The sequence below is a fragment of the Acinonyx jubatus genome, chromosome E2 (assembly GCF_027475565.1).
Source record: "Acinonyx jubatus isolate Ajub_Pintada_27869175 chromosome E2, VMU_Ajub_asm_v1.0, whole genome shotgun sequence".
NCBI lineage: Eukaryota > Metazoa > Chordata > Mammalia > Carnivora > Felidae > Acinonyx > Acinonyx jubatus.
The window spans coordinates 19,048,655-19,072,911 of NC_069396.1; the positions used below are offsets into that span (position 1 = coordinate 19,048,655).

Genomic DNA, 24,257 nt, shown 5'->3' on the forward strand with positions numbered 1-24,257 from the left:
TTCCATATATGGAGAACACAGAAACAGACAATAGAGGGAAACAACAACAACAAAAAAGGATTCTTTTTTATTCCTGTCATTATTTTAACTTTATTATGAGGATTAATATAGGGGAGCCTGGGTGGCTCAGTTGGTTAAGCGTATGACACTTGATTTGGGCTTAGGTCATGATCTCACAGCTTGTGGGTTCGAGCTCCACATCGGGCTCTGTGCTGACAGCTCAGAGCCTGGTGCCTGCTTCGGATTCTGTGTCTCCCTCTCTCTCTGCCCCTAACCCACTCACATTCTGTCTCTGTCTCTCTCAAAAATAAATAAACATAAAAAAAAAAAAAGAAAGAATATAAAAACAATCAAAAGAAATCAACACCTACTAATAAATGGACATTTTTACATGTTCTTTTAGCATTTTGAATGTCACTGCCATCCCATTACCTTCTGGTTTCCATAATTTCAAAAGACAAGTCAGTTGTTAAACTTATTGTGGCTCCCTTGCATGTGATGAGTCCGTTTTATTGCTGCTCTTGAGATTCTTTGTTTTTTCAAAATCTGACTATGATACATCTAGGTGTAGATTGCTTTGTGTTTATACAATTTGAAGTTTATTGAATTTCTTGGATATGAAGATAACTATTTTTAATGAATTTGGAAGTTTTCATCTGCTATTAATTCTTAAAGTTTCTGCCCCTTTCTCTCTTTTCCTAGAACTTTCATGACATGTACACATTGGTACACATGCTGGAGTCCCATACTCTCTGAGACTGTTTTTGGTGTTTTTCTTTCTGTTCTTCAGACTGGATAATTTCTATTAATCTATGTTCATATTCACTACATCTTTCTTTTACCAACTCAAATTTGCTGTTGAGTGATCTCTACTGATATGCTCCGTTTGATGAGTCACTGTCATTGTAATTTGCCTTTAATCCTTTAAAGAAGAATCTTCCTTGAATTCTTTGAACATACTGATAAATAACTGCTTTTAAGCCTTTGTCACTAAGAAGCAACATTTGGGATCCCTCAAAGATAGTGTCTATTGGCTATTTTTTTCCCTGAGTATCAGTAATACTTTCATGTCTATTTACATGTCTCTTTAATTTTTTGGTTTAAAATTGGACATTTTAGACAATATTTTGTAGCAACTCTGAATTCTGACCCCTGCCTCCACTGTGCTGTTGCTGTTTTTATTTGTTTAGTGACTTACCTGGACTAATTCTGTAGTTTGCTTCTCCAGTAATGCGTAGCCTCTGCATGTCCCTGCTTAGTTTTGTTTTGTTTTCTTTTTAAGTCTAGCTTTCTAGGGGGCTGCCCTAGGTCAGCATAACTTAATAGTCAGCCAATGACTGTTGAGAGGTTTAGCTTAAACACCTTGAATCAGCACTTCGTTCTTTTGCCACCAGATCTGTGTGCAGCTTGAGGGATACTTTCAAAGTGCAGGGAGTTCATCACTCTACCCTGGTAGACTGGTAGCTTGGAAGGGCCCTCTTTGTCCTCTCCTGAGCCAGGGCAGCTTTATATATGCATAGTCTTCTGGAACATGAGAAGTAAGTGTGATTTAAAAAAAAAATTTTTTTTTTTTAACGTTTATTTTTGAAGGAGAGAGAGACAGAGCATCAGCAGGGGAGGGGCAGAGAGAGACACAGAAGGAGACACAGAATCTGAAGCAGGCTCCAGGCTCTGAGCCATCAGCACAGAGCCTGATGCGGGGTTCAAACCCATGAACTGAGAAGTAAGTGTGATTTTAATAGGGCCCACATTAGCAAACTCTTTCCCTAGATTTCTGATAAATTTCTGGCTAGTTGGTCATTTTGTTGCTTCTCACATCATTAGCCTTCCCAGAACATTTGCCACAGAGACCTCTATTGTTTTTGATGACATTCCTGGGTATGGATTTTTTCATGCACTGCTCTAAATAAGGTCAGCTCCTTCTGACAGGACAATAGAGTTGCCAGTCCTCTGGCTTGTCCCACCTGCCTGTCTAACCTGAGGGACCACAGAGCTGAGGGAACTAATGGAAGCAGCTACTGACACAAGTTATCACTGTCCTTATTGAAATTCAGTAGCTTTTTTTGAATAAATACCTCTCAATGCATGTCCTTTGGTTAATTTCCAGAGACCTTAAATATATGTGTGTGTGTGTGTGTGTGCGCGCATATGCACGAGTGTGTGTTTTAAACAATTTGTCCAGTTTAAGCACTGCTTTTTGGGGAGAGGATTTACCAAACTCCTCACCAAGTCATTCCAGAAGTGTTGCTCCATTTCAGAAATGCTACATTTTATTTTGAACTCTTCTACCCGATCTAATGTTCTAAAGATCAAGAACAAATATTAAACAGAACCATTTACTGGACTTTGAAGTGCCCCCACTGAGCAGACAGGAATAATCCAATGAAATTTAGAACCACTGAAGGAAAAATTTTCCCCAAAACCAGGACCAAAATGAGTCTGCACATCTTAAAGATTCCTCAACATCACTTCAACATGAAACTTTTTACACTTACTCTTAAAGATGGGGTAAAATAGATGTCTGGTTGAAGATTAGGGGTACAGAAAGGGACCATGTTTAGTAGAGCCTGAAGTCACCCTACCTGGGCTCGCTCCTCATCAAACTCCAGGCAGCCCATACCATCCAGTCTCTGGAGGTCAATCCAGCCTTTCCAGATAACACAGACTCCATTCAGAATCATGGGAGCCTTCAAATACACCTAAGACACAGAAAAGACACATGAAAACCAATGATAAGCCATCAGATACATGAAAAATGAAGAATAAGCTTTAAGGAAACCTGTGGTTTTCTTGGGGGAAAAAAAGATGAATACAATTATAAAATTAAGAATTATAGGAAGGTATATAAACCATAGCTGTGACCAAATTCTAGAAGTTAAGTTAATCTGGTTTACCAGGATTTTATTTCTAGTCACAATTCTCTCAAATTATTTTTTAAAAAAAGTGATACAAATTTTATAAAAACTATAATAAAATGATACTTGAAATAGACATAGTTGAAGCTGAAGCTAGGACAATAGGTACTTTGCCTTGATTTTTGAACCTCGGGTAAAAAGCTATAAAGATGGAAAACAACTGGAATTCACGAGCCCCTAAAGACAGCACACACAGTTTCCCTCTATTTGGAAACCTGGAGCCACCCAGAGTCGGGCTCTTCATACTTCCCTTCAGTTTTATAAGCTACCTCATTGCTTCCTATGAAGTAATGCAGCTTTTTTCCTTTTTTTCTAACTTCAGTTAGCCAGTTAGTCTGCTTTTAACCAAAGAAACTTAACTGATACCACATTTATTTATTCACCATTATTTTTCAAGTAAACATAAATGATTCTAGATTAAAAGACACTTTAGGTATGATTTCAAAATTCAGACCACTTTCATTTTCAACCACCAAATTCTGATACTGCCTGAAAATATAACTGTGCTCAAGAACAATTAAGGATCCACCAAGAAAGGAAAGGTGCTAATACTGTCATCTTAAGGTGAAAATTTTATTGTGAAACAGTAAGAAATATAAAAAATTTATTATAATTCCCACACTCTTCCCCCATCCTAATATCACACTATCCTAATAGTGACTTTAGGAAAAAACAAACAAACAAACATTGTTATTTTAGATCTTCTCTACCTCATTTAACACGGGCTTCAGGGGCACCTGGGTGGCTTAGTTGGTTAAGCCTCTGACCCTTGATTTTGGCTCAGGTTATGATCTCACAGTTCATGAGTTTGAGCCCCGCACCAGGCTCTGCACTAATAGCATGGAGCCTGCTTGGGATTCTCTCTCTCTCTCTCTCTCTCTCTCTCTCTCTCTCTCTCCCTCTCCCTCTCCCTCTCCCTCTCTGTCCCTCCCTGACTTGCATGCATGCTCTAAGTAAATAAGTGAACTTAAAAAAAATTAAAACAAAAAGAAAACATGGGCTTCAGAATAAAAATCAGCATAGATGTTTATCATTTAATGCCTTAATAAGATTTCTTAAATGCAGAAGAAGCAGGACTTCAATGACTTTTCAAAACTCCAGGTTATCAAATATACATTTATAAATAAGGTCTTCATTTGTCTACACCAAATAGATTTTATTTAAATAATCCAAGTGCTTTTGTGAGCTAAAATTAGCATTATTTATTACTCCTAATTATATAAAATTGGTTAAGACAGTTTTCATTTTAAGTAAAAAGCTGTAAACATCAACTTTTTTTCTCAATTCAGCAGTTTCTTCAAAAATTTTGGGGCATTCTTGTTTCTAGAAAGGTTTAATAAGAATAATTGACTGTCAACAATTACAAATATGCTCAAAAAATTACAACTGAGACACCTGTAAAATAAAACCTATAGGATTTATGCCATCTTATTTTTGTCATTCCCCTCTACTATTAACACAACCTTTTTCTTGTTAAGGGCTCCAATAAACCACCCTGAACTAACTTCTATTTATATTGGGAAAAGAAGTCCAAAACATAAGGTTCCATTTCTCCTCCCATTTGGACCAAGGGAAGTAGCCTACAGTTATAGCTGAAACCGTTTAACCACATATTTCCTTCTGTTCTGATAAGTGCTCATTCTCTTCTACATTGTGAATTTAAAACTCCACTAAAGTGCACCCCGTCAGACAAGTGACTATGACAACCTCACTTTCAACACCTCAAAACCTAAAAACAATAGCCCTCCTCACTGCCTATCAATGTAACTTGACTTAACACATCTTCTAATCAAGATCTCCACCTACTCTTTCTCACATAGGAGGGTGCCACACAGTGAGGACTGTAACATTTCACCTATCAAAGTACCTCATTAAATTCTCACACTAATCATGCACAGAATTCTCCTCTTCTAACAGGAGAGAAAGGTCAACTTCATGATTAGATTCTACGTTCTTCATCACATGATTTATATCATTTAGAATCAAAGATTCCATAATCTAGCTTATTCATATTAACTCTATATAATCAAAATTATTTTCCTTATGAAATTACTGAATTTTTAAAAAGCCCATTCATTACTTCTTTATAAACATTCTCTCACGACAAAGAAAACCACCAATCTGTTTCGGGAAATTTCTAAGTGGATTCGGAAAAAGACTATAGTTCTTAGTCAAGGCTAGTGCCTAGAATCATAATGTAAAATAATATTTAGATGACTCTGGTGATTTATTTAGATGTTCACATTCAAAAATACAGTTTTACATTTAGATCTTCAAATGTTTGGCACTTTCATACATTTCATGAATACCAAACCTCAAAGTATGAAGAAAATAAAATTCTGTCTCTTAACAGTTCAGCATTTCGTAGTATAATCTAATAATACAATTTAAACACTAAGATATTTTTCACTGAAGATAATGATGACTTATTTCAAACTGTGAAAAGAAAATGTATTAGAATGTGACCTAGGGATTAAATCTATTGTCCTAGAACAATTAAATATTTTAAACGAAATGTATTCTATAAAGCCTTTAAAAGTAAAAAACAATCGATTCAGGGGTGACTGGTTGGCTCAGTTGGAAAAGCATGTATTCTTGATTCTGGGGTCATGAGTTCAAGCCCCATGTTGGGTATAGAGATTAAATAAATAAACTTTAAAAAAAAGTATTAAACAGATTCAGCTCATCACACACAGAAACAACAAAATAGCCTGCTTATTTTTCCAAAAGTAAAGTAGCAGGGAATGTGAGACTTCACAGAAAGTTCAAAATGACTACAGCCTCACATTGTATTCTTCTGGAAATAAGGTAATAGTATTATGTAATTTTTAATAAAATCAATCTCTAAATATCAGGTGTGACATTACATTCAATCCAAATTATGCATAATATGACCTTACTGTCACCTTTAAATACCACATCACTGTAGCAGTAGAGCTTCAGCAAATACAGGTATGCACTGTCAGCTTGGCATTATCCACATACTGGGATACAATTCACCCACAAAAAGGAATAAAGTATTGATACATGCTACAATATTGTTTTAAAAAAATTTTTTTTTAATGTTTATTTAGTTTTGAGAGCAAGAGAGACAGAGCATGAGTGGGAGAGGGGCAGACAGAGAGGGAGTCACAGAATCCAAAGCAGGCTCCAGGCTCTAGCTGTCAGCACACAGCCTGATGCGGGGCTTGAACTCACGGACCGCAAGATCATGACCTGAGCCAAAGTCGGCCAACTAACTGACTGAACCACCCAGGTGCCCCATGCTACAATATTCAATTTAAAAAAAAAAAAAAAAAAATTTTTTTTAACGTTTATTTACTTTTGAGACAGAGAGAGACAGAGCATGAACGGGGGAGGGTCAGAGAGAGAAGGAGACACAGAATCTGAAACAGGCTCCAGGCTCTGAGCGGTCAGCACAGAACCCGACGCGGGGCTCGAACTCACAAACCGTGAGATCAGGACCTGAGCCGAAGTCGGACACTTAACCGACTGAGCCACCCAGGCGCCCCTGTTCAATTTTGAAAACATTATGCTAAGTGAAACAAATCAGAAAAGGGCCACATATTACATGATTCCATTTATTTGAGATGTGAATATACATTGGCACATACAAATGTGCAATTACAGAGAGAGACAGAAAGGAGATTAGTGGTTGCCTGGGGCTGATGGCGAGGGAAGGTGGGGGAGGGATAAGTGATTGCTAATAGGTATAGGGTTTCTTTCTGGATGATGAAAATGTTTTGGAATTAGACAGCGGTAATAGTTGCACAATTCTGCGAATATACTAAAAATCCCTGAATTGTACATTCTTAAAGCATGAATTTTATGGTATATGAATTTTATCTCAATAAAACAATTATAAAAACACTTACAATAACTTTACAGTTGCATATGGGATACTAGCACTCTGAGAAGATATGGGCCGGTGATATAAATCTAGCAGCCATCAACAATACAGTGGTATTTAAATCCAAGGGAGAGGAAGACATTGGCCAAGCAATAAGTAGAAGGAGAAAAGAAGGGGGGCCAGGAAGAACTCTGAGGACATCCAATGTCTAGATGCTGGATAAAAGAAAAGAACCCATCAGAGCTGGCTATAAATAGCCAGTGAAGAGAAAGAAAAACACATAAGGAACCTAGTGGCTAAAGGTTAAGTTATAGGACCCCACGGAAAAATTTCCCCTTTGTTGGATGCATTAGATACCTAAGTATTATCTTACAGGATCTTAGGTCACTCATAACTTTTAGGATTGCTTTTATTTAAGGTAGGAGTTCTTAGTCTGGAGTTCAGAGAACCTACAGGAGTTTGGGTTTATGGAAGTTTCAAAAAGACCAGAAACACCTTGAAATTCTATGTAAAAATGTGTGTGTTTGACTGAGCCCATGTGCATTTTTTTTTGTAAGTTCACTACTTTCACCACATTCTCAAGACTGTACAAGGCAAAAAGATTCAATCATGACAGTAAAAACTTCATTCTTCCTCTTCCCTCATAGGCACCAAGATCTTTGTAGCAGAGAGCCAGAAAGATGATAAACAGTCTTCACTTAAATTGACCAAACTTCCTAAATAGCTAAAAATTAGTTATTCTGTGTTTTGCAACATAAATGTCAGAGGAAAGACATAAGAGACATAGAGACATAGAGAACCTAGTCAACTTCTCATTTATCAACCTGTACAAACAGTTCTATCTCTGAGAGTCTGGACTCTACTTATTCTGAGAATATCTAAATTTGGAATAACCAGTGGCATCCTCAACTGCCCTTCTAAAATACTATATATTTATAGAAGTTTATTTAGTGTTTCTAGCTCCTGGGTAGCTGCACTAAGAATAGAAATTGAGGGTACAACAGGACAGCAAAGAGTTGTCTCTTCTGAGAAGTTCTAAAGAAAATAATTTCAAGATAATTAAAATAGAAAAACGGTAGATTTGCAAAGAAGACTCCCACCACACCAGTACTAAGCCACAAAATCAATATAGACAGAAACTCCCCACACTGGGTGAGCTTGAGCCCCGTATCAGGTGAGCTCAAGCCCCACTTTGGGTAAAACAGGAGCCCTGGTTGAGGCCCACTTCTCTCTCTCTCTCTCTCTCTCTCTCTCTCTCTCTCTCTCTCTGCCCCTTGTGGGATTCTCTCTCTCCCTCTCTGCCCCTTGCTCACTAGTGCTCTCTCTCTCAAAGTAAAAAAAAAGAAAAAGAGAAAAGAGAAAAAGATACATCTAGAGACAGAAACTAAGTGTCAAAGCTATTGCCAAAAACAAAGAGAAAACTTTATTGTCAAAAAAACCATTTCAATCAGAAAGAATAGTTCACTTCTCTATAATAAACTGCTAGAACTTAAAACACTTGTTAACTAAAATCTAGAAATTGAGTTATTAGAGAAAACAGTAAGAGGGAATGATCAGCCCCTTAGGTATTCGGTAAATATTTAAACAATGATTAATAGAAGAGCAGAAACAGAGCTGGAATTAGAAATGGTTTCTTGTAGCTTCTAATTTCAATTTGAAAAGATCCACCTATTCAACAAACGTTTACTACCTATCATTTTGTGCAGGGTATGATTATCCAGGGCAGTGTGAATATACCAGGCATTTAAAAAAGATGTACATCCTACCATCCAAAAAAGATTCCAACACCAGTCAACTTAAAGTCTTTAAGGAGGAACAGCTGACTACATAAATAAAGAACTGTAAGAATCAAAACTGAATTCACCCCTTACATTAAGTAGGACTCACTTAACTCTTAAGGTTAACGGAATGTACCAAATGATAGTAAAACTGTAAGAAGTTTAAATCCGTCAGCTTTCCAATGTCCCCAGACTACAGTTCTGGGGCACCTGGGTGGCTCAGAAGGTTGAGCTAACTCTTGATTTTGGCTCAGGTCATGATCCCAGGGTCTTCGGATCAAGCCCCCTCATCAGGCTCCACATGGAGTTTGCTTAAAGATTCTCTCTCTCTGCCCCTTTCTCCTGCTCGTGCTCTCTCTCAAAATAAATAAATAAATAAATAAAAATTTAGAAAGACTACAGTTCTAGCAAACTTGTACATAAATAAGACTGAAGATTATCTACCTGAAAAATCCAGAATATTCAACTAAAAAACCAAGTGAATTAATGAATTCAATAAAGTGGCTGGATGGGGCACCTGGGTGGCTCAGCCAGTTAAGCATCCGACTCTTGGTTTCAGCTCAGGTCATGATCTTGAGGTTTCCTGAGCTGAAGCCCCGCGCTGGGCCTTGTGCTGGAGGCTCAGAGCCTGCTTGGGATTCTCTCTTCTCTCTCTCTCTGCCTGCCTCTCCCCAACTCGTGCTGTCTCTGTCTCTCTCAAAATAAATAAACTAATTAAAAAAAATAAAGTGGCTGCTGATAAAAATAATATGCAAAAACCAACAACTTTCCTATATTACGATAGTAACTCTTTAGAAAATAAGATGGAAAAAAAAACACCTTATTTTAAAATATCAGTAAAAGTATCAACTACTAAGAGTAAATTTAAGAAGGAACATGTAGACTTTATAAAAAGAAAATAGCTAATTTCTGAAACAAAGCAAATGATTTTAATAACTGGTGAGGTGTGATATTCTCTAATGGTAAGACTACAAATGCCAATTTATCCCAAAGTAATCCTTATTCTAACAAAGTTCCAATGAAATCTCAAAATAATGTTTTCTGGAATTTGAGAAATAAGTCTATAGTTCATAAAAAAGAATCAGACTATCCAAGAAAATATTAGAAAGTATTTTTCTGCCCTTTCAGATATTAAAACATGTAACAATGCAACCAGTACATAGGTACCAGTGCTACGGAAGTCAGAAGAAACTTACTAGAATAAAGAAAAAATCAGAAATGAAACCAAGTATTTAATAAATGAAAAAGGCAACATTTCAAATCAATGGTAAAAGGATATTTTATTTAACTAGTGGAAATAGGAAAAATGGCTAACCATATGAAAAAAATAAGTTTAAAAGAAAATAAATAAAATGGCCAAAGACCTGAAAAAAATTCACTAACTATAACCAAATCTATAAAATTAAAACAAGATAACTGTATCTATTTCTAAACAAATGTAAAAAATAAAAAAGAACTTCAAGTCTACAAGACGAGAAACCAGGTTCTACTATATTGTCAGTAGTATAAACTGGTTAACAATTTTGGGAAGGCATTTTTTTTTAGCAGTGTGAATTTTCCTTTGATCAAATAATGTCATGCCCTATGACTATATCCTAAAGTTTAATCAAAGATGTACTCAAAATATTTGATTATAAGGATGTTCACCTGTAAGGTTTTTTTTTTTTCAAAATGGCAAAGGATTATAAGTAACCTAGATGCCTAACATTTTACCATTGTTCAGTGTTAATGAATAAACAATATATATTATTAAACAAGTTTTCCTTAAACAGAAACACACATAAAACAAGTTTATGTATTGATCGAGGAAAATGTTATGACCCGGGGCTTGCCAGAACCTAACTCTGTAACATCCTGGCAAGCAGCTGTTTAGTACTAATTCAGTGTCTGCAGCCACTATAGAAGATAACTACCATACAATGAAAATCAACTGTATAATTTTTAATGAATTAATGTATGTATTTTTTTATTTAAAAAAAATTTTTTTTTCAACATTTATTTATTTTTGGGACAGAGAGAGACAGAGCATGAACGGGGGAGGGGCAGAGAGAGAGGGAGACACAGAATCGGAAACAGGCTCCAGGCTCTGAGCCATCAGCCCAGAGCCTGACGCGGGGCTCGAACTCACGGACCGCGAGATCGTGACCTGGCTGAAGTCGGACGCTCAACCAACTGTGCCACCCAGGCGCCCCAATGTATTTATTTTTTAAGTAAGCTCTACGCCCAATGTGGGGCTTGCACTCAAGAAGCATGTGCTCTACAGGGGTGCCTGGGTGGCTCAGTTGGTTGAGTGTCCAACTCTTTATTTCTTGATTTCGGCTCAGGTCATGATCTCAGTTTGTGAATTTGAGTGTGATGTCAGGCTCTGAGCTGACAGTGTGGAGCCTGCTTGAGATTTTCTCTCCCTGTCTTTGCCCTCCCCTGCTCATGGGCTCGAGCACTCTCTCTCTCAAAAATAAACAAACATAAAAAACAAAACAAAAACAAAAACAAAAAAAAGAGGCACAAGCTCTACAGACTGAGCCATCGAGGGGGTCCAACTGTAAATATTGGTAAAAGAAAAGGAATATTATCGCTATAATAGGAAGAATGATAAAATGTGCTTTGGAATCAGATAAAACCTGGATTTAAATTCTAGCTTTATCAGTGTGTCTGAGACAAATTTAAGTTTGCTAATAAGCCTCAGATTCCTTACATATAAAATCAGAGCTAAATAATACCTCTTTCACAGGTGAGAGTAAAAATTAGTTAAGACATAAACATTCATAAAACATATGAGACACATAGAGCACCACAAACATACTGACTGCGTGCATGCACATTACCACCGATGTTTTACAAAGCGATTTCTTTCCAAGGGAAAAAAGCCTTTTTTTTTTTTTTTTTTTTTGAGAGAACTGAACAAAGGTTCTCACCAATGAATCAACAGATATGCAGTAATACCAGGATGGCACAGACACCAAGGAAAACAAGATATTCTGCTAATGAAATATGTACCCTGCCTTTTAATTTTAATTGTTTCTGTAGTCTATTTAACAGATTCCTTTGGAAGATACTTGGTTCTGACTCATCTTCCTTTAGCCACATGCTCCTCCCTGTTCATAAATGCAGTCAACTGCTTGCCTGTTGGATAATCACTAAGACAGTCATTCAATTTCACTTGCCTCTGAATCATGATTGGATTGCATGTAAGTGTAAAAAATAGCTTCTTCTGTAGTGATTTAATGTAATTTACCATCTACTCCTTATAATTCAAAAGAGAAATCATAATACAGTTTAATTCAGAATGTACCTGGAACTGAGATTGTATGTGTGTACATATTCAATAAATGCATGCGTTAACCAAATAGAAAAACCCATCTTAAAATTTACATGGAATCTCAAGGGACCATGGATAGCCAAAACAATCTTGAAAAAGACAAAAATGTGAGGACTCATAGTTCCTGATTTCAACATTTACTACAAAGCTACAGTATAATCAAAAAAAGTATAGTTCTGACACAAAGACAAACATACAGACTGATGGAATAGAATAGAAAGCCAAGGAATAAACCATCTTGTATATGGTCACATGATCTCTGACAAGCGTGTCAAGATCATCCAACAGTGAAAGAACAGTCTTTTTCAACAAACGGTGCTGGGAAAATGGATATCCACATGCAAAGAATGAAGCTGGACCCTTACCTAACACTATATACAAAAACTAACTCAAAACAGATCAAACCCTTAAATATAAGACCTGAAATTATAAAACTTTTAGAAGTAAACATAGCATAAAAGCTTCATGACACTGGATCTGACAATGATTTCTTGGAGATGACACCAAAGACACAGATAACAAAAAAAACACAAACAGGACTCAATGAACATTAAAAATTTTTGTGCATCTAAAGACACTATCATCAGAATAAAAAGGCAACCCACAGAATGGAAGAAAGTATGTGCAAAAGATATATATGTTAAGGGATTCATATCCAAAATTAATATAGAGAATTCCTAAAACTGAACAACAAAAAATTCAATTAAAAAAATGGGCAAAGTGGGGCACCTGGGTGGCGCAGTCGGTTAAGCATCCGACTTCAGCCAGGTCACGATCTCGCGGTCCGGGAGTTCGAGCCCCGCGTCAGGCTCTGGAGCCTGATGGCTCAGAGCCTGGAGCCTGTTTCCGATTCTGTGTCTCCCTCTCTCTCTGCCCCTCCCCCGTTCATGCTCTGTCTCTCTCTGTCCCAAAAATAAATAAACGTTGAAAAAAAAAATTAAAAAAGAAAAAAATGGGCAAAGAACCGGAACAGTCATTTCTCTGAAGATACACAAATAGCCAATCAGTACATGAAAAGATGCTCAACATCACTAATCATTAGGGAAACACAAATCAAAACTATAATGACAGATACTACCCCACATTAGCATGGTTACTGTCACAAAAATAGAAAGCACGTGTTGGTTAAGAATGAGAAACTGGAACCCTGGTGCAGTGCTGGTGGGAACACAGAAAGAACATTTATCTGCGGTGGAAAACAGTATGGTGGTTCCTCAAAAAATTATGATCCATGGGGCACTTGGGTGGCTCAGTCGGTTGAGTGGCCGACTTTGGCTCGGGTCATGATCTCACGGTCCGTGAGTTCGAGCCCCGTGTCGGGCTCTGTGCTGACAGTTCAGAGCCTGGAGCCTGTTTCAGATTCTGTGTCTCCCTCTCTCTGACCCTTCCCCGTTCATGCTCTGTCTCTCTCTGTCTCAAAAATAAATAAACGTTAAAAAAAATTAAAAAAAAAATTAAAAAAAAAATTATGATCCAGAGGGGCACCTGGGTGGCACAGTCGGTTAGGCATCCAACTTCAGCTCGGGTCATGATCTCACGGTTCATGCGTTCGAGACTTGTGTCAGGGCTCTGTGCTGACACCTCAGAGCCTGGAGCCTGCTTCGGATTCTGTGTCTCCCTCTCCCTCTCTGCCTCTCCCCTGCTCATGCTCTGCCTCTCTCTCTCAAAAATAAACATTAAAAAAACATTTTTTAAAATTATGATCCAGCAATTCCAATTCTGGGTAAACATTCAGAAGAACTGAAAGCAAGGATCTCAAAGACATATATGTATATTCATGTTCATTGCAGCATAATTCACAATATCTAAAACATGGAAACCATCCAAGTGTCCACTGACAAATGAATGGATAAGCAAAATGCGGTATAAAACATACAAAGTAGTATTATTGAGCCTTTTAAGAAAATTTTACAATATGCTACACGATGGATGAATCTTCAGAACATTATACTAAGTGAAATAAGCCAGTACTAAAAAGACAAATACTATATGATTTCACTTACATGAGGTACTTAGTCAATATCATAAAAAGTAGAATGGTAGATGCCAGGGGTGCCTGGGTGGCTCAGTCAGTTAAACATCTGACTCTTGTTTTCGGCTCAGGTCACGATCTCAGTTTGTGAATTCAAACCCCATGTTGGGCTCTGCATGGACGGTGTGGAGCCTGCTTGGGATTCTCTCTCTCCCTCTCTCCACATCTCCCCTGCTCATGCGCTTGCTCTCTCTTTCTCTCTCAAAATAAATAAATAAAACTTAAAAAAAAAAAAAAAAAGAATGGTGGATGCCAAGGGCTTGGGGAAAGGAGAATGGGAAGTTATTATTTAATGGGTTTACAGTTTCAGTTTTATAAAATGAAAAGATTTATGGAGAAACTCCTGTGAAAAGGAGGTAGAATCAAAAAACAGAATCAGAAAATACAGAGTAGCCCACTCCCTCTGACCGTTATTTCCTCCGGATCTCTAGCATGCTGTGAACATTGGCTCACATTATGCACATGTCCCAATTCCAGTGTGAGCCTTAGGTTTTCTACAACCTACTCATGACTCTGCTCACAAACTTCCCCAGACGGGCTTTTCAAATTTGCAAAGAAGCTGAAAATCCAGACTTGACTCTGAGACTCTGTTCAGCTTATCTCCTAGGACCTTTCACATTAAAAACTACATTACAGTCTTTCACTGATACTGCCATGAAGTCTGTGCTTGCTATGTTCAGTTTCAAAACTAAACAATGCATTGTCTAGAAACATGTGCATACGAATAAAATGACAAAGGAAAGCAAGGGAATAAATATATCAGTCGGGATAGTGGGTTGTTTTTTGTTTTGTTTTGTGAAGAGGGGTAGAGGACTGTGGAGTTTTCTAAGGCATCAGTGTCCAATAGAAATATAGCGGGAACCACAAATGCAAGTCACAGAAGTAAATGTAAACTTTCTAGGACATATTCAAAAAATTAAAAAGAAACAGGTGAAATTAATTATAATACTGTTATTTAACCAAATGTATCTAAAACATTATTTCGATACATAATATAAAAATTGAGAAATCTTACATTCTTTTTTTTATACGAAGTTTTCAAAATCCAGTGTGTACTCTTTCACAAACAGCAAATGTCAATCAGACCAATCACATTTCAAGTGCTCAATAGTCACATGTGGCCAGTGGCTACCATGCTAGACATCACAGTTCTAGTGTAGATATACTGTTATCTTCAGTAACAAGTACATGGACACCCGTTTTGTTATTTCTAAAACTGTACGTACATTTTTATCCACTCTTTTATTTGTAAGATAAACTTAACAAATGCAAAGATGACTGGCATTTAAGGGAAAAATGCATTAGTGAACATATTTAAAAAACTATATAGAATTATATGTAGAACTAGCCCACCTAATTTGGAACCTCTCGTAAGGTATTTTATGGTACTTAAAAATCACACTGCAGTAAACTCTACAGCAGAAAAAGCATGCTGAAACATTACACTGGTTTTATTGTACCATGCCACACAAAGTTAATGTCAAGTGTTGAAAATTTCCTCTAAACGTCATTTTTCAGAAGAATGTTCCACCTAGAAACACTGATAGTCCAACATCTGGAAAAGCCATTCCTTTTGGTGAGCAATCTGAAAAGATTCTTACATCCCAATAATACTCATACTCTGAGATTAAGGAGAAAACATGTCTAGTCTAATCTAAAACTTAAAAATTTATAATATGATTATATTCTTACATAATTTTTTTCTTCATGGAGGTATATATTTAAAATACCTGCTTTCTTACTGCATAAAAAAGTAACATTAGCCTAAGCATCACAAACCACCAAAAACTTGAACACTGCTAAGACCACGAATGCTATTTCTAGACTCTGCAACTCCATGCCTCTACTTTTTTTTTTTTCCTTCATTTTGAGAGAGAAAAAGCACGTGTGCATGTGCACACGAGTGACGGGAGAGGCACAGAAGAGAGAGAATCCCAAGTAGGCTCCAGGCTCAGCATGGGGGCGACTCCCACGACCCTGGGATCATGACCTCAGCTGAAATCAAGAGTTGGATGGTCAGGGGCGCCTGGGTGGCTCAGGTGGTTAAGCAACGACATCAGCTCAGATCATGATCTCACGGTTCGTGAGTTCTAGCCCCAAGTCAGGCTCTGTGCTGTCAGCTTGGAGCCTGCTTCAGATTCTGTGTCTCCCTCTCTCCCTGCCCTTCCCCTGCTCACACTCTGTCTCTCTCTCTCAAAAATAATATAAAAACATTAAAAAATTTTTGGAAAAAAAAGAGTTGGTCAATTGACAGAGCCACCCAGGTGCGCCTCCATGCCTCTACTTTGAACTCACTTTACTTAAAGAAATCCTCACCCCAGTCCCAAACAGCTCTATATACCTTCCTTCATTTCTTAATTCTCTTTTCCTAACACTTTTTCACTCAAGTTTAACTAGTATTACCACCTTAAGTTCATATAAATTCTCTACAGCTTTCAAAACTTTTCCAAGTCCTATCTGACCTTTATAACCATCCAACAGGTAAAATTTTAAAACAAAGAAATTAAAAGTGAGAGATACTGGTGTGTCTGGCTAGCTCAGTAGAGCATGTGACTCTTGACCTTGGGGTTATGAGTTTGAGCCCCACACTGAGTGCAGAGATTACACACATACATACATAAAAGTGAGAGATATTAAATAATTCATCTGCAGAAGGTTGCAAAGTTAGTTAGGAGGCAGAAGTTAGCAATCAGAACTCCTAACTCTATATATTCACTTAAACCACAGTGGCATTAATGAACTGCATTATTAATGTTTTCAAAGTATTTCAGGAAGTGTGAAAACAGACAATTTTCCTAAAGAATAAATAAGAGGCTGGACAGTCAATTTAATGCTTAACTCCACAGCATTTACAACAGTTAATACCATGAACTCTTTATATGACTACAGAATATATATGAATACTTCCCCCACCCCAAAATATCTTACTAGTTCTGCCATCTTCATTCTATGACTCAAAGTAAACAATGCATGTTTAAGACAGTCTTGAACTGTACTAAAGAGGTACAATTTCAAGTGAAAACCTTCTAAAATTAAATGACAGAATTATTTGCTTCTTAGGAAAAAAAAGTAATAAAAGAGGCAGATGCTGTTTACTGTAGCCCATTCCCTGGTCAACTCTGTGACAATTACTTTTTAAAACATCAGAACTACTTTTACTAACGTTATTATTATTAACATACTATTAACATGGAAGAATTATGTGCAGTTATCTAGCAGCTCAATTGTCATATTGAACATCACTTGCCCTACAAGTTAGAAAAACAAGTCAAGTAAAGTTAAAAGGTTAAAAAGAAAAAGATGAAGGATAAGGTTGTTTTGAAGACATCAAAATGAGATGTAAAAAGACCACATTAAAATATCAGTGATTATCCAGTGTAATGGAAAGAGTAACTTAGTAGGCTAAAATAATATGAGGTGGTATGTGGAATTCCTGGCAACCTACCTAATGATTATTTATTAGCAACAGTGTGGTGTCTTGCAAACAAACAGATTCTGGGGAAAAAAAACAAAACAAAACTTGAGTCTGGATCCTGGCTGTCCCTAGGAAGTAGATTACATGATTTCTGAAGATATTTCTGACCTTCTCTGGGCCCCAGGCTCCTTGGCTGTAAAATCTAGCTATCACCAAATGTGTTCTAAAATCCAACAGAAGACTTCACTATATAGTGCAGGTTTCAGAGAATCTATGATAATGTAAATCATCTACCACAGGGCCTGGCAATGATCACCATAAAACTGGTCTACAGATTTTCAAAACGTATTTAAAATGGTCTCAAGTTCTGAAAATATTCCAGAATTAGATGGTGGGGAAGGATGCATGCGACGAATATATTAAAAACCAATGAATCATATACTTTAAAATGGGTAAGATGGCGAATTTTGTTATGTGCGTTTTACTTCAATTTTTAAAAATGGCCCAGAAATGTTCTGGATAGCAAAGGAACAGCAAGGACTAAAAGGCTGCCATGAATAAGCAATACCCTCAAAAATGCGGAGGGTTCTCCCAAAGGCCATTAATTTTTTAAAAAAAATTTTAATGTTTATTTATTTTTGAGAGAGAGAGAGTGAGAGAGAAAACAGAGTATAAGCAGGGGAGGGGCAGAGAGAGAGGGAGACACGGAATCCGAAGCAGGCTCCAGGCTCTGAGCTGTCAGCACAGAGACCGATGTGGGGCTCGAACTCACGAACCGCGAGATCATGACTGGAGCCAAAGTTGGACGCTCAACCGACTGAGCCACCCAGGCACCTCAAAGGGCCATTATTTTTAAAGCAATATTTTGTGTTTTTTGTTTTTTTTTTTCCAACGTTTATTTATTTTTGGGACAGAGAGAGACAGAGCATGAACGGGGGAGGGGCAGAGAGAGAGGGAGACACAGAATCGGAAACAGGCTCCAGGCTCTGAGCCATCAGCCCAGAGCCTGACGCGGGGCTCGAACTCACGGACCGCGAGATCGTGACCTGGCTGAAGTCAGACGCTTAACCGACTGCGCCACCCAGGCGCCCCTAAAGCAATATTTTGTAATATTGCCAGACATTTATTAAAAATTATGGTTTAATATGTGTAGAATATTTTGTTTGCTTGAAAAACACCTAAATTTTCCTAATGGAAATGTTGAAGTCACATGTTCTGAGCTATCCTTTTGTTTTAATCTGAAGATCAACCTGACTTTACATCTGAAATTTTATTTATTTATTTATTTATTTAACATCTGAAATTTTAAAACACAAAAGGGCTCAGTATTGGTTGTATTTGTGGAAGAAAGGTTTTCATCCACAAAAACAACCTGGCAAACATTCCCAGACTTGGCCCTCTCCTTCTCAGGATGCACAGTATAGGACAGTATGAGTCCTAAAAGCACAGTTATACTACCAGAAGGCACATTTTAAGTGTTATTTTAAATTCTTCGTTCCTAAGTACATATCAATTTTCAAAGTGAAAAGTTTATGATGGATAATAATTTCCAACTGTTCATATTGTATACTTTCATAAAAGAAAGTAACATTAATTAAACTCCTTACCATAGCACAGTCTATAACATGAAGAACTTGTTAGCCAGGCTATGGCTTCTAATCCTCTGTAGAAAACTAAGTATCTGAGAAGTGTTATCAAAGAAATAAAAAGTCTCTGAGCTTGCTCAAGCTAAAAGTATTAAAATTTACAAATGTTTTCTTACCAGTAAAATGGAAATTATGCAAGTATCAGTGTATGTTATTTATGTATCAATTAAAACAGCTCCTGGCATACTTTAACTTTATTTATTTTGAGAGAGAGAGAGAGAGAGAGAGAGAGAGAGAGAACTGAAGGGATAGAGAGAGAGAGAGAATCCCAAGCAGGCTCTGCATCATCAGCGCAGAGCTCGATCTCATGAACTGTGAGATCATGACCTGAGCCAATATCAAGAGTCAGACCCTTAACTGACTGAGCCATCCAGGTGCCCCATAATTCTTTTTTTTTTTTTTTTTTAAGTTTTAATTTTAATTTCAGTTTGTTAGCATACAGTGTGTTATTAGTTTCAGTTGTACAATATGATTCAACACTTCCATAAAATACCCGGTTCTCATCACAACAAATGCCCTCCTTAATCCCCATCACCAATTTAACCAATCCCCCCCATCCACCTCCCCTCTGCTAAAACCAACTACACAATGGGGCACCTGGGTCCAACTTCAGCTCAGGTCATTATCTCAAGGTCTGTGAGTTCCAGCCTGGCATCAGGCTTTGGGCTGACAGCTCAAAGCCTGGAGCCAGCTTTGGATTCGGTGTCTCCCTCCCTCTTTCTCTCTCCCCTGCTTGCACGCACGTGCACACACTCTCTCTCAAAAAACTGAATAAACATTAAAAAATAAAATAAAATAAAATAAAATAAAATAAACACAAGAAACAACAAGTATTGGTGAGGATGTGGAGAAAGGTGAACCCTCTTGCACTGTTGGTGGGAATGCAAACTCATGTAGTCACTCTGGAAAATAGTACTGAGGTTTTTCAAAAAGTTAAAAATAGAACTACCCTAAGATCCAGCAATTTCACTACTAGGTATTTACCCAAATAACACAAAAATATTAATTCAAAGGAGTACATGAACTCTGATGTTTACAGCAGCATTACCTACAATAGCCAAATTATGGAAATGGCCGAAATGTCCATCAATTGATAAACAGATAAAGAAGATGTGGTGTAGGGGTGCCTGGGTAGCTGAGTCAGTTGAGAGTCCAACTCTTGATTTCAGTTCAGGTCATGATCTCACGGGTTTGTGGGATCAAGCCCCGCCTGCTTAGGATTCTCTCACTCCTCTCTGCTCCTACCCCAACTCATGAGTGTTCTCACACATTTAAAAAAATGTGGCAGGCAAGGGAAACAAAAGCAAAAATGAACTATTGGAACCTCATCAAGATAAAAAGCTTCTGCACAGCAAAGAAAACAATCAGCAAAACTAAAAGGCAACTGAAGAAATAGGAGAAGATATCTGCAAATGACATACCAGATAAAAGGTTAGTATCCAAAATCTATAAAGAACTTATCAAATTCAATACCCAAAAAACAATCCAGTGGAGAAATGGGCAAAAGACATGAATAGACACTTTTCTAAAGACATCCAAATGGCCAACTGACATATGAAAAGATGCTCAACATCACTCATCATCAATGAAATATAAATCAAAAGCACAATGAGATACTACCTCACACCTGTCAGAATAACTAAAATTAACAACTGAGGCAACAACATATGTTGGCGAGGACACGGAGAAAGAGGAACCCTTGTGCAGTGCTGGTAGGAATGCCAACTGGTGCAGCCACTTTGGAAAATAGTATGGCGGTTCCTCAAAATATTAAAAATAGAACTACCCTATGACCCAGCAATTGCACTACTAGGTATTTATCCAAAGGATACAAAAATGCGGATTTGAAGGGGCACATGCACCCCAATGTTTATAGTAGCACTACTGGTGATAGCCAAAGTATGGAAAGAGCTCAAATGTCAATCAACTGATGAATGGATAAAGATGTGGTGTGTGTATCGATGATGAATGGATAAAAAAGATGTGGTGTGTGTGTACACACACATACACACACACACACACACACACACACACACAGACGAATATTACTGGATAAACAAAATGTAGTATATCCACACAATGGAATACTACTCAGTAATAAAAAGAAATGGACTACTATACACACAACATGGATGAATTTCAAAAGCATGTTGCTAAGTGACAGCTAGACACAAAAGTCTATATACTGTGTGACTATGTTTATATGAAATTCTAGAAAAGACAAAACTATAGTAATAGAAAGCAGATCAGTGATTGCCTGGTCCAGGGGGTGAGAGGACTGACTGCAAAAGGACATGAGGAAACTTTTTGAGGTTATGGAAATGTTCTACATCTTGATTGTGGTGGTGGTTACACCACTGACCGTATACATTTCTTTACTGAATTGTACACCTAAGGTAGGTGAATTTTGTCTCATAAATAGAAATATTTGAAAAAAAAATTATGAAAGAAAACGAGCAGAAAAATTAGGATGTAGCAGCCTACAGAGGTCCCCTCAGACCTACTGTCTTCTTTAACTTGGAATATATAATTCAGATAAGGCCACAACTAAAATTTTACCCTTACACTAAAGGTAAATCCATGCAAATGATACAATTCAAGAGAAGAGAAAGAGAATATACAATCTTCAAATACTCTGGAGGAACATTTACCATATATGCAAATTAATGTAACTCTAACTGGAAGGTACTGGGACATCCTAAATTTAATTTTTTTTTTGAAATTTATTTATTTACTTTGAGAGAAAAAGAGAGAGAAAAAGAGCATGAGAGGGGAAGGGTCAGAGAGAGAGGGAGAGAGTCCCAAGCAGGCTCTACACTGTCAGTGCAGAACTCGATGGGAGGCTCGATCCCACAAACTGTGAGATCATGACCTGAGCTGAAATGAAGACTTGGACGCTTAACTGACTGAGCCACCCAGGTGCCCCAGACATCCTAATTTTTAAACCATCTTGTTTATGCATGAAGTCAGTCAACTCTCCTAGATTTAAAAATTATTAAAATGAAAACTTGTCTTTAAAAATATAAGCATAAGGCTGTCAATTCTAAATTTTATAATTCAGTTATTAAAATATTATAGTATGCTTAAAATATACTTTAAAAAACCAGACAAACCAAGAAACAAACTCTTAACTATAGAAAACAAACTGATGGTTATCAGAGGGGAGAGGGTGAGGGGAAAGGGTGAAATAGATGATGGGGATTAAAGGGTATACTTATGATGAAAAAATAAAATAATAAAAATAATTACATGGAAGTCAGCTTTTTAGAAAAGATTTTTTTAACGTTTATTTATTATTGAGAGACAGAGAGAGACAGAGCATGAGCATGGGATGGGCAGAGAGAGGGGGAGACACAGAATCCGAAGCAGGCTCCAGGCTCTTAGCTGTCAGCACAGAGCTGGATGCAGGGCTCAAACTCACAAGCCGCGAGATCATGACCTGAGCTGAAGAAGTCAGATGCTTAACCAATTGAGCCACTCAGGCGCCCTGGAAGTCAGCTTTAAAACAGATTACTTATTCCGATGCACTAAATTCCTGATAACTAAATGCTAGAAAATATACTTCATGTTTTAATTGAATAGAAATACATACTTAAAATCTGGATTTGACAAACTAGTTGAAAAAGTTGTGTCAATTTCTCTTGGGGAAAATCACATTCCAAAGCTTTACCACAGCTATCTTTTATTTGGAGTGACTGGGCTGCCTGAGGAGGAGAAGGAACTTGTTGAGCTTGAATAGGGATTTCTCAAAGCTAACATCAAGGAGTCCTCTAAACCCTGCCAAATTGTGGATGGTATATAAACAGACACAATATTTATTTTGGGACAAAGATCCTGCAGGCAAGTAAGCAAAATACTCCAGAAGCAGCAGAATCACAGAACTTTGGAAAAAGCATTTACAAGAAGAATCTGTCCTCATTCATTAAATCAAATGCTGTTAAATTTTGCTTTACTTATGCTCATGAAAATGAAAGATAAAAGATTTTTGTTTTAAGTACAAAAGTTCAGAGGAGAAAAAATAGAACCAAAATTTCTTAAAGCATCTGCTCTAATGACATATGCTTCATAACTACTTCTCAATGTCTGCTAGTAATGTTATTTGACTATCAAATAAAATCAGAAGTTATAAATAGAAATACAACAACTGTATTGGGTGAGTGTAGTAACACTAGATAGTATATTCAATTTCCATAGAAAACAAACAGTAGCACTGTAAAGTTCATTTTTTTTTCAGTTTATAAAATATTTTTCATACCCTTTATCTTTCTACTCAAAAACTAGGATCATGTAGTAAGCATATACAATAATTAACTTGAAACCCCAATGAGGCTTTACAAAATACAGAATGCATGAAAAACCATTAATCTGACCATTCAAGACTAATAACTTACGGTGAACCATAATCATTTGCATTTGTTTGAAATAAAGAGTAATTGAAAATGGGTCTTAAGAGGAAAGATCAGAGGAATTGGAATTTGCTTGGCATACAAAAATTTAACTAAGAATAACTTAAATTCTGATTGGTTGCTTTCCTTTGTCTTCTTAAACTGAAATTAGAGAAAAGCAGTTTAGATTAAGGAAGAATTACAAACATTTTCGCTATCTGGGTTTATAATACACCAGGATGGACCACTTGGGAAAAATGTGGTGTTCCAAAACTGTACAGCTACAAGTGAAGCTGACCTAAGGCACAGGATAGCACTGAAACTCCATAATTAAATTATCCATAATTTCACCCTACAAAATCATCAGATAGCCTCATTTTACATAGTGCTTTACAATTTTAAAAGCATTTTCACATATTCTGGTACCTCATTTAATCCTGACATAAGGTATATGAATAGGACAGACATTTTGGTTCCCATCAACAGGTAAAAAAGTTACGGTTATCTTTTGACTTAAATCAGCTCTTTTCATTATAGCGTATCAGTATAGTATATATAGTGTATACTATATTATACTATATTATTTTAAATCTCTTCTAAGAAAGCCGTGTTTCAAATCAAAGAAAATACATAGCTTCCGTTTCCTATTAATTCTAATATTTTCAGAATTCACTAAATTAAAGTGAATTATTGGGGTAGCCAGCCTCTAAGATAGCCCCAATGATCCCAGTCTCCTGGTATTCACACCCATGTACATGAATAAATACTCCTCCTTCCCTGCTGAGTGTGGGCTAGACTTAGTGACTCCCTTCTAATGAACAGAATAAGATACAACTGGAGAACAGGTCATAAAAAGCAGGGTGACTTCATTCTTTTTCTCTCTATGGAGAGGCACACATGACCAGGAAGTGAAGCCA

At 37.0% G+C, this 24,257-nt stretch overlaps 1 protein-coding gene across 2 annotated transcripts in view; it reads right to left on the reverse strand.

Moving 5' to 3' along the window:
* Positions 1-24,257, reverse strand: part of CBFB (core-binding factor subunit beta) — a 56,313-nt gene that overhangs the window by 22,604 nt on the left and 9,452 nt on the right. For both annotated transcript variants that reach the window (XM_027075990.2, XM_027075991.2), the window contains exon 4: positions 2,583-2,699. In XM_027075990.2, coding sequence (XP_026931791.1) covers positions 2,583-2,699 — 117 coding nt within the window. The remainder of the gene's footprint in view (positions 1-2,582; positions 2,700-24,257) is intronic.